This window comes from Phodopus roborovskii, unplaced genomic scaffold (assembly GCF_943737965.1).
Source record: "Phodopus roborovskii unplaced genomic scaffold, PHOROB, whole genome shotgun sequence".
Taxonomy (NCBI): Eukaryota; Metazoa; Chordata; class Mammalia; order Rodentia; family Cricetidae; genus Phodopus; species Phodopus roborovskii.
The window spans coordinates 30,213,992-30,225,047 of record NW_026126459.1 but is presented as its reverse complement, the minus strand read 5'-3'; the positions used below and the strand labels follow the sequence as shown (position 1 = coordinate 30,225,047).

At 41.6% G+C, this 11,056-nt stretch overlaps 1 protein-coding gene across 2 annotated transcripts in view; it reads left to right on the top strand.

Moving 5' to 3' along the window:
* Window positions 1–3,567: 3,567 nt before the first annotated feature.
* Window positions 3,568–11,056, top strand: part of Stat4 (signal transducer and activator of transcription 4) — a 93,698-nt gene continuing 86,209 nt past the window's right edge. The window contains exons 1-3 of one of the 2 annotated variants that reach the window (XM_051190145.1): window positions 3,568–3,672; window positions 6,811–6,939; window positions 8,909–9,053. In XM_051190145.1, the coding sequence (XP_051046102.1) occupies window positions 6,812–6,939; window positions 8,909–9,053 (273 nt within the window). In that variant the 5' untranslated portion in view covers window positions 3,568–3,672; window position 6,811. Of the gene's footprint in view, window positions 3,673–3,999; window positions 4,133–6,810; window positions 6,940–8,908; window positions 9,054–11,056 lie in introns of those variants that run through there. The other variant, XM_051190144.1, reaches the window with a different exon arrangement.

The following is an 11,056-nucleotide window of genomic DNA, read 5'->3' as shown; positions in this document are numbered from 1 at the left end:
CCTCCCAGTTCAAAATGCTTGCATCTCTTAATAGCCAGCATCTGCTTAGATCTGCAATTAGGCTCAACACACTCAAGCCTCAGCACAATCTTCTTTGTAATTTTAGCCTTTTTTTGGAAAATGGGCTTAGTCTGCCCACCATATCCACTCTGTTTCCTGTCATAACGCCACTTTCCCTGGGCATACAAAGAGTCCTTGCCCTTCTTGTACTGCGTCACTTTATGGGGCTGGTGCTTGCCACATTTCTTGCAGAACGTCCGGTGGGTCTTAGGAACATTCACCAGGTTGGCGGGAGCAATATTGGCACCCAGCATAAGATTTCTAATCCAGCATAGGGTAGTGTCTTGTAGGGAGGAAAGGGGAGTATGTGGCCTTTTAAGTTTGAGAATTCATTGGGAATTCGTTTTAGAACTTAGTTTGCTTGTTTCACTTGGATGTTTTTCATTGTTTGGTTCTAAGGTGGGCCAGGGTCAATGGAGGGACTTAACTAGTCAGATGTTATTAGGAAACAGTGGGGTGGGGTTAGTGCCCTTCCTGAGATGCCTCCATGGAATGGAGAAACAAGAGGATGAAGACAGATACATCAAGAAAGATGTATGCCTTTAACAAAGACGCTCCCAGGAATACTCCTTGGGTAAAGTGATTGCAGTGCACAGGGGTGTCCACATGTGGCTCCAAGATATTCTTTGGGGCTTTGAGAGATTAAACTATTTTTATAATAACGTTTTGCTTTTCAGTAGCTTGATGTTTGCATTTGTTACAAAAAATGCTGGGCAAAATAGTTGATGCCTTAACACACATCAAAGGAGGCAGCACCAAATGATGCCATCACCTCATACACTTAAAAAAACTTTAGTGCTATTTAGCTAAAGAATATTATTGATAAAGTGGTTAAAAAGTCTTACCAAATCTTAGACCTTCAAGGTCCATCTTTTTATGTATGGTGAAAAAAGATGAAGGCATAAATGGACCTCTCAAGGAAAAACATTTGTTCAGTTATCTGACTTGCCAAAGTGAGGCTGTCACTACTGGGAAGCTAGAGAGCCCTTCCAAGCCAAACCCCAAATGGGGAAACTATTCCCCACCACCAGCTCCACAGCTTCCCAGGATGAAAGAGGTCCACGGTGACATATCCGAATGTGAACTTCTGCCATCGCAAATGAACTGTCCCAGCATTCAGGGTGTTTGCATAATTCAATGGACAGATGACCAGCACAATGCAAAACTGTATATGGATAGGAGTTCCACCAAAACACAAAATACAAAGGGCTAATCCATGGGCAGAGTTCTTGCCTAACATGCTCAAGGCCCTGGGTTTGATCCCCAACCCTGAGGGGAAAGCCACACAATGCAGTTTGCTTGAACAATAGACACAAAGGCTTTTGATAAGGTTTCAGGCTATACAAAATAGCTGGCTCCTAAGAAACTACCACTTACTGAGTGAGTTTCAAAGCATAATATTGTAATAACTTGCCCCCTTTCAACTGTATAGTGATATCAGTCTAGATTTTCTTCAAATATCTCAATAAAAATGATGTTTTACAACACATGAGCTGCAAAAGCAGATAGATATGAGCATCCAACCATCCTCAAGACAGAGGTGAAGGAGATTTAAAGAATGTAAACCAGGACAGGAGAGGTGGTACATCCTGTAATCCCAATTTGGGGGTCAGAGGCATATTCAAAGTCATATTCCAAAGTGAGTTTGAGGCCAGCCTGGGCTACTTGAGACCCTGTCTCAAGACCTGTTACTCCTTTGGTGTTCTACATGGCGTCTGGGTCTGGTGTGCTCTCTCCACCCACTTCTCCCAGAGTCCTCCTTGTCCTAGTCCTGCCTATCTTCCTGCCTCATTGGTCAAATAGTGTTTTATTTATCAACCAATAAGAGAAACATATATACAGAAGGACATCCCCCATCAGATGGGGTGGTGGTGCTCAGCAATTTTAAGTATTATGGCATCTCAAGAACTGCTTGAGAATAGCTAGAGGAGTCACAAGGAGAAAGAGAAGACATGCTTTGTGCCGCAGGTACTCAACAGTTAAATGTAACAATAAGGACATGAAAACCAATGTGACTAACACTCTAAGGCAGGAAGTAAAAGTGTCAAGTCAGTGGCCTTTACCTTTGCTGTCCAGGACGGTAGCCACTAGCCACCAGGGACTTTTAGACACTTGAAAGAAATGCAGTCCCAACTGAGAGTTACACATCTTTAGTTGTTCAACGTGAAGGAACACTGAGTAGCCAATGTAAGAATATAAGTTTTTACATTGATTATATCCAGAAAGGCTAATACTTTGTAGATATTAGGCGATTTGTGCTATGGAAGCCGGTTTTACCTATTTCTCCTATTTAATCATGGCTGGGCCTGGGGAAATGGTTTTGTGGGTAAAACACTTGCATGTAAGTATGGAGACTTGAGTTTGGATCTCCGGAACCCATGTGAAGCTGGACAGGAAGAGGCAGGGGAACCCCTAGCAGCTTTCAGGCTGCCTGGGCTGGCTGACTTGGTGGCAGCGGTAGACCCACGAACAGGTTACAAGGCAAGGACAGACACTGCCCCTTGTTCTCTGACTCTCACCTGGCCTGCACACACACCCACAGCCTGGAATTAAGGGGGGCGGAGAGGGAGGGAGGAAGAGAGAGACAGAGAATAACATGAGGTAGACCCAAAAAATCCAAAGATGAATTCTGTTTCTCTCAGACACTGGTGGTTTGGAAAGAAGAATAACTGATATTCAAAGCAGGAAAGAGTACTGTGAACTTGGGGCATTGTTGAAGTCTTCACAAAGACTGGGATTTCACTGTGTGGCTGGAGCCCAGATGCAGGGAGGGGATCATGGGTAGTGAATGATGACAGTGCCAAACAGGATCCTCTGAGTTGCACCAATCTGCTCCTGGGAGAGAGAAATTTTTCCTGGGTAGGTTGGGGCCAAACTAAACTGCATTTGGGTGCCAAGAATATGGCCTTGTAGGTGTGTAAGCAGAGAATGATTCTGAAAAAGACAACTCAGAGTTCTCTAGCAGTCTATGGATTGCCTGAAGTAGGGCTTTATTCATGTGGGAACTGAACAACACAGGTTTCTAGAATCTTCCCTGTGGCCAAGCAGTCATGATCTGGCCTTCCTGAGCCATAAATGTACAAAGTTGACTACAGTGTTGGTTGACACATGGTGTGGAGTGGGTACATTTACGATATTTTGTCACTTGGGAGAGAAGGATCCAGGTGTGATCTTTGTGAGTGTGCCACATGCTTTTTGCCTCGGAATTCTACCTTAGACACACGTGTGTCCAGACAGGGCATGGTTTTCTACCTTGTAGTCTGCTCATTTATTTTGCTGAACCCTTGTAGACCGGTTTAAGGTATTAATATCTAAGGTGATGGATGGCTCAGTGGCTACACTCCTGTGTAACTTTCCTCGCTGCCCATATAACTTTCCTCAGGGTCTTCAGACAGAAAATAAGGTTTAGAACCAAATGGGATCGAGGTTCCACCCAGCTCCATGATTCTAGAACAGGCTCATGTCACAAAGCACACACCATAGTTACCAGGACAAGGTTACTTAGAGTGGGAGGGAGCTGGCCAGAGAGGGCAAATCCTGGGAACCTTCACAGGAGTTGGCCCAAACCTCTGAGGGAGGCTGGTCTCTCATAGGCGAGCAGACTTGTCTGAGGTTAGTGTGTTGGTCCTGGTTGCCCAGCCCTCCCATTCCAGGGCTGGCTCACCAGAAAGAGTGAGGTTTTGTTTGAGAAAGCAGGGATCCCAGGCCCTTAGTTTGGGGGCAGAGGATCTCTTCTTGCCTGGGAAAGACTGAAAAAAAAAAAAAAAACCAAAAGCGTGTAGCCCTTATTCGAAAATTTCTGGTTCTCTTGGGCTGTTCGCATTTGTGAGAGTGGCTGCTAGGGACGGGCAGTGCTCTCTGCAAGGGGGCTTCAGCCTGACTTTGTAAAGCATTTCTAGAACAGAGTGGGTGGGAAGCAACTAGAGTCCCAGAAACACTGACGCACAGGAAAGTCAAGTGGGTGGAGAAATGCAAATCCCCTAGTGGCATGGCGTCAGCGGCTGTGGACCCTGAAGTCAGATTCTGACTTTAGACTGGAGCAGTAGCAGCAACTGGACAGAGGGAGAGCCAGGTAAGCCGGACAGCCAGCATCGGGTTGCGTGTGGCCTCTTTGCGAGAGGAAGAGCTGCTCTAGGCAGTTGGAATTGTGTTGCTTGTTTGAACGTGCCCGGGGAGGGGTGCCTGTGAAAAGAAGGGACTTACTTTTTGCACTCAAATCACTCACTGAAACCATCTTCCAAAGAGCTGACTTTCTGGCGCGGATCTTCCTGGAGGAAAGGGAAGCCGAGGCATCCTGAAGCTGAGCCACCGGTGGGATAGGGGCTGTGGCTGCGGCGGAGGTGTGTCCGCTGGGGGCTGGAAAAGATCCCTCTTCCTTTTCTGTAGCCAGTGGAGAGCTGTGATGTCTGACCCGAGATGGGCATAACTGGGTTTCAGAGAAACAGCACCCAGCTAGGGTAGTGGGTAACTGTGGCTTTGAGAAGTGTTGAGTGGTGTTGCAGGGTGGGCCGCCCCCTTTGCAAAGGGGTCAGCGTCAACACAGTCCTGCTGGCTCCAGGACGATAAACTCAATGCCCGGAGGAAGCTGCCAGGCACCCAGGGTTTAGATGGAAAAAACCCGTTCTGCGGCAGGAAGAGTAAGTCCCCTTAGAGGGTGAAAACAGAGACATCTGGAAGCAAAACAGCAACAACAACCCCCCAAAATAAACAAACGAACAAAACCCTTTAATTTCTTAAAGTTTCACTTAACGTATTAATGTTTATTAACATTTATTTAATGTTTTAGAAAAGTAATTTGAAAAGTAAATCATCAAATCCGTTCTCCTCCCGTACTCTCGAATCTTCTGTTCTGCCCAGAGTATACCCTCTCAACTTCATGGGCTGTTTTGTATTTGGGTTCAAACCCAATGGGTTCCCTTAGTGCTACCTGTGTTCGCATGGGTGACAGATGTTAGACTGTCTACTGGAATCATGGGCAGCTTCAGGGACGCCATCCCTGAAGAAACTGACACTCCCTCATCCCCATGCTCCAGCAACCATCAGTTGTCATAGCTCCTCTGCCAGGGGCAGACTTCCTCACAAGCTCAAAGCCAGCAAGGTCTGCAGGCTTTCATAGCCAGGGTCAGTCCAGGAGAGGAGGGTCCCTCTTCATCCTGTCTGGGCCTTGATTCTAAAGAGTGACTTTGTGGAGTGATTTAACTGTTAGATACATTTTTAGTTAGAAAACGCACTTGCATTCAAACCATGGAAAGGATTTAGCAATAGAAGCAATGAAAGCTTCTCCATCCCATCCCATCCCATCCCCACCCCACCCACCTCCTTCACTGCCCCAAGGCTTTGTTGCTGGTAGAAGAATACTCCTATTTTATTTCCAGATCAAGGAGGTGTCTCAGAGGTGCACACTGTTGTGGGTAGGGGTCACACCCCCTCTTTGGCCCTCATTTGTTTCAGAGTTTGTAAACCCAGAGTTTCTTCCTATCCTGCCTATTCACGGTGCCATCAGGAGGGCTGTGATGCGTCATTAAACAAGCATTTATAGCTCGCTCACGATGTATCTGCAATGGCCAATTGCAAGTGTTCACGAGCAGAAAGTCATATTCAACAGCAAGGTGGCTTCTCTCCCTAACTACTTGGTACACTTCAGAGCATTTAGCGGGAGCTCAAGGAAAAGACATTTAACAATTGTCCCCTGGAATCTGAAGACTATATATACTCAATTTGCTCTGTAAGCAAAAGGAAACATGCTGCACCTCCAAGATGTGTTGAAATATTGTGATTTACAGTGTGAACGTATTTCCTTTGACTTAACATTATTAATCCAGAATTTTGCACTCCAAAAGAGCAAAATATAGTAACTTCAGGGGGATTGTCACAAACGTGTTTCTAAGCTAGGAAGTGCTGGCCAGAGTGGGGATATATAGGTTATATAACAGGAACACACTTCTCTGTGTGTTTGTCATATAAATGGGGTGGCTTATTCTACTTTAACTTGAGAACTTAACCATAGTCAGATGCAAGGTAGACTTTGTATGTAAAAAGGCGCTACCCAACCATAAATCACTAGAAAAAGAGAAAAGTGTGTATTGGTTTAGAACTATTTTGCATGAATATAACTAGAATCCTGGAGAAGTAAATACATGCAATTCCTCAGGCAGTTGCTATAGAACTAGACTCTAGTCCAGTGCATAATGCTAACTGTAGAGTCCAGACAAACATGAAATAAAGAAAACCAGGCTGGAACATTTCCATGTCAAAAAAACTTTGGAGAAGAAATGAGTGAATAAGCCTTGGGAGGTACAGTTAATGTGGAGAATTTGTTTACTTTCTCCTTGCTGAGGGAGGGACACCTAGGGAAGCAGTTTGCTGACATTACAGCCTCTGTGATGGAGTCTATGTGGACAGTCTGGGTAGGGCATGGGTGTTTCAGGAGGAGGGGTGGGACTTCCTGGAGAGGAGGCATAGGAGGTCATGGTAGAACAAGGAAGGATGTGGTTTGGGGGCAGATGAAGAAGACTGTCCTGCACTAGGGATACCTTTTAAGAAAACACTAAGAGGAATTGCTGAACACTGGGCTTTAACTGTATTTTCTCTTTCCTTTCTGCTTTGAGAAATTATAAAAGCTGAGTCTCTCCCCCCCCCCCAAATTAACCAGTAGCTAACTGCTTATTCAGGTCTGAGGCTAGAGAAACCCAGTCTGATGGCTCCCAATGAACAATATTTTAAAACTCCAACTTTATCCTTCTTTTATAGCATGTCTCAGTGGAATCAAGTCCAACAATTAGAAATCAAGTTTTTGGAGCAAGTGGATCAATTCTATGATGACAACTTTCCTATGGAAATCCGGCATCTGCTGGCCCCGTGGATTGAACATCAAGACTGGTAGGCTAAGACGGATAGATGCTCTGTGTCCTAGCCACATACATGTGTTCTATGGTCTGCATTCGTTGAGGTTCCATATATAATATGTGCCCTCAAGGTTTTAGAAATCCTCCTCAAAGGTGAATTTTGTTTCATCCACTGTAGGTGAAAACTTAATAGAGTTAGTGCATTGTCTCTAAGTGTCTACCATCACAATTGCCTTAGTTACTATTCTATTGCTGTGAAGAGGCACCATGACCAAGAAGACTCTTATAAAAGACTTTAGTTGGGCCCTTGCTTACAGTTTCAGAGGCTTAGTCCATTATTATCGTAGCAGGGAGCATGGTGATGTATAGAGCGCTGGAGCAGTAGCTGGGAGCTACATTTTGCTCTATAGGCGGCGGGGGTAGGAGGGGAGAGACAGACAGATAAGAGAGGTGGGGGGGGGAAGGCCTGGCTTAGAGAAGGCCTGGCTTAGGCTTTTGAAACTTCAAAGCTCACCCCAGTGACACTTTCCTCCAACAAGACACCTCCTAACCCTTTCAAATAATGCTTTTCCATGGGATTAAGCATTAAGTGTATGAGCCTATGGGGGCCTTTCTTATTCAGACCACCACACCAATGTTTTAGGCATAAAAAGTCCCACAGAAACAAACCCATTAATATCAGTTCTGCTATCATAGGCTCAATGCCAGAAAATATTCTTTTTAGGAATCCCTTTCTACCTTCAGTGGGAAATATTCACCTCTCTCAAAAATACCATGTCCTGACTCACCCCCCTCGTTCCTTTTTTTTTTCAACAAGCTTCTTCCCTGTCCCTGGCAGCCTCTAACTTATTAGGATTAAAGCAAGATGAAGGCAAGCAACATGTTCAGCATTTACCATACCAAACTTTGTACATGAGAAATAAATCAAAACCAGCTTTTCTATATGAGTATGAAACTGTCCAGTTAATAAACTTTTTGCAAAGCTGTTTCCCCTTTATAACTAAATTTTGCTTTTTGCTTCAGTCATCTTTTCTATTGTGTCAAAATATAAACCACAGAACAAAGGATTTTAACCACTCTGAACTGTACAGTTTACTAGCAGTAACCGTGTTCTCATGGTTCTGCAGTTATCACCACATCTGCAGTATGAAGTCCTCTCTGTCTGAAATTCTGGCTCATTAAATAGTAACCTTGCTCTTCACAACTCAGGTCCCATCTCTCTCTCTCTCTCTCTCTCATATATATATATATATATATATATATATATATATATATATATATATATCTCCTCTCCTACAAATCTGAGTACAGGAGGTACTGTGTATGAAGGAACCACATACATTTCCTTCTGTGGCTGACTTATTTCCCTGAATGTAACATTTTTCAGATTTATTCTTGTCATTGCATATACCAGAATTTTATTCAGAGTTGGAGCTGAATAGTATTGCCCTGTGTGGACACACTACATGTGGACACACTACCTATGGTCAGAACCATGTACATACTACCTATGGTCAGAACCTTGTTTCCACTGATGGATATTAGTTATTCTACCTTTAGGCCATTGCCAATGCCTGGTCTCATCCTGGCTGTTTGTGTGTAGACCCAAATACAGACCTGTTGAGTCAGCAGGCAATTACATGTACTATAAGTAGCTGTTAAACTTTTCACACTGTTTGTACCACTTTGCATTCTCATCAACAATATGTAAAGGTTTCAATTTCTTACTATTCTTATCAAGACTTATTTTCTGATTTTTGTTTTGATATTTTTAAATAATAGCCATTCCATTGAGAATGAAGTGGTATCATATTGTAGTTTTGATTTATAAAGCTCTGATCATTAGTGATGTTGAAGTTCGATTTAACTTTTAAAACACTTAAATGTTTATCACTGTGGAATAAGTCTGACATTTAAAAATGTATGTATATGGTAAAGAAGTAAATATTTTATTAATTGTTTCTTATAAGTACTAACACCTTGGCATTTTTATTTAATTTTAGGGAGGTGGCTTCTAACAATGAAACTATGGCAACAATTCTTCTTCAAAACTTATTAATACAATTGGATGAACAGTTAGGTCGTGTTTCCAAAGAGAAAAACCTGCTATTGATCCACAATCTCAAAAGAATTAGAAAAGTTCTTCAGGTAAGAATGCATTTCTACTTTTCAAAAAAAAAGGAATGTGCAAGTCTTAAATTTGGGATAAAACTTGGATATGTACCCTTAAATTACTTTCAAAACAGGTTTAAAGATAGAATTGTTTCTTCATCATTTAATTTTTTTCTGCTTAGTTACTTTTTGTTACTATATTTGTTTTCAATACAATTTAGCCTAAGATTCTATGAAAGAAGTCGTGTGTGTTACTCATCTGGCTTATTTCCTAATTATCACCAAGTTTTATATCATGAAAACAAATTCAAACCAGCAGCTATTCATGGCTGTCCTCTGACCATTCCGTGTCTTCATCTCTTTCATACATTGTTTCATACTAACAATGAGTTAGTATTCTCATCCGTAAATGTAAGCATACACATGTTATAATTGATAAATAATGTTGATAGATTATTTTTAGCCTACATTCCAAGAGTCAATAAAGATGAATTGAGAATAAGTCTGTGGGTTTTAACAAACGTGATGTCATTCATCTACCATTACATTTTACAGAAGAGTTTCAGAGTACAGAAGTCTCCTGTGTTTTAGTCATTTTCTCTCCTGTCTTTACACTGAGTGCCTGAAATTAGTGGCTGTTTCCTCCCTGAAGTTTGCCTTTAATGTCTTACAGCTAGGAACATACAGTTTGTGACTTATTACTGGCTTCTTCCACCTAGTGGCAAGTACTTAAAGGCCCTATTTCATGGTGTGATAGATTAATCACTAAATAATATTTCAGCGTACTTATTTTATTCATTCTAAATAAAGCTACTGTTAGGAATTACATGTGGGTTTTTGCAAGGGTCTAAGTTTTCATTTCATTTGAATCATTACCCAAACCATGATTTTTAATGTTGCTATCCTTGGACTTCCTAGTTATTTTTATTCAACTTCCTTTCTTTCTCCCTCAGATAGAATGAAGCATATTCATAATAAAAATGGAAACAACATAAAAAAACACAAAAAGCTAGAAACTATCCAAAACCTAATTCTTGGAAATAAGCATGCTAATATTTGATGAACATCAATGCAACACTTATTTATACAAGTGTATTTTCAGATAGCTCAATAAATTGCAACTACCACCTGTACAACTTTCTGTGCAACTCCTGTCTCCATACAATGCACACACACACAGACAAAAGGTGGGACAGTTACTCTCCCTCTCCTTCTCTCTCTCTCTCTCTCTCTCTCTCTCTCTCCTCTCTCTGTCACACACACCACAAACTCTCCATGTCCTTTCCTTTCCTTCATCTTTCTATCAATGTGTGGTTTTTTTGTTTGTTTGTTTTTTTTGTTTTGTTTTGGGTTTTTTTTTTTTTTTGGCTGTCCTTGGAACTCGCTCTGTAGACGAGTCTGGCCACCAACTCTGCCTTCCTCCACCCAGTTCTGGGATTAAAGGCATGTGCCACAATGTCTGGCCTGTAATTTCTACTTCTATTTATTTCTTGTCTGAAGAATATAATCTCCAGCAAGGGAAGGGCTTTGTTTCCTTTACTCTTATATTCTTAATGCCTAGGCACACAAAAGGTGCTCAATAATTTTCATAAATAAACACTAATATAAGATTGTTTGGAGTAAAAGTAGAATAGTAATATAAATTCTTCTGAAAAAATTTTATTTGTATTGATGGACTATTAAAAGTTGTTTATCAAATAAGTGTTTCCTCACTTCCACAAAGATTTTTTCCCAAAGCATTTCCACTTAAGTTAACAAAATTATCAAAAGCATAAAATGGTGAAATATACACACTATCTCAAACTATATTTTGATTTTTAAACAGTTATCTGTTGACTATCTTTAAGATAGTAAATGTAGTAAATGTGAGGAAATTGTGGTCTACCTGTCTGTCACCCTACCTCTGTGTTTATTAGTTATACTTCCCCATCCTGCTGTCAAACTGCAACATGTTTTCTTTAATTTCATATTTTATTGACTTCAATGAACACAAGAACTTTTTACTATTAGTCCTTCATTCATAAGATTAAAAAGTTTAT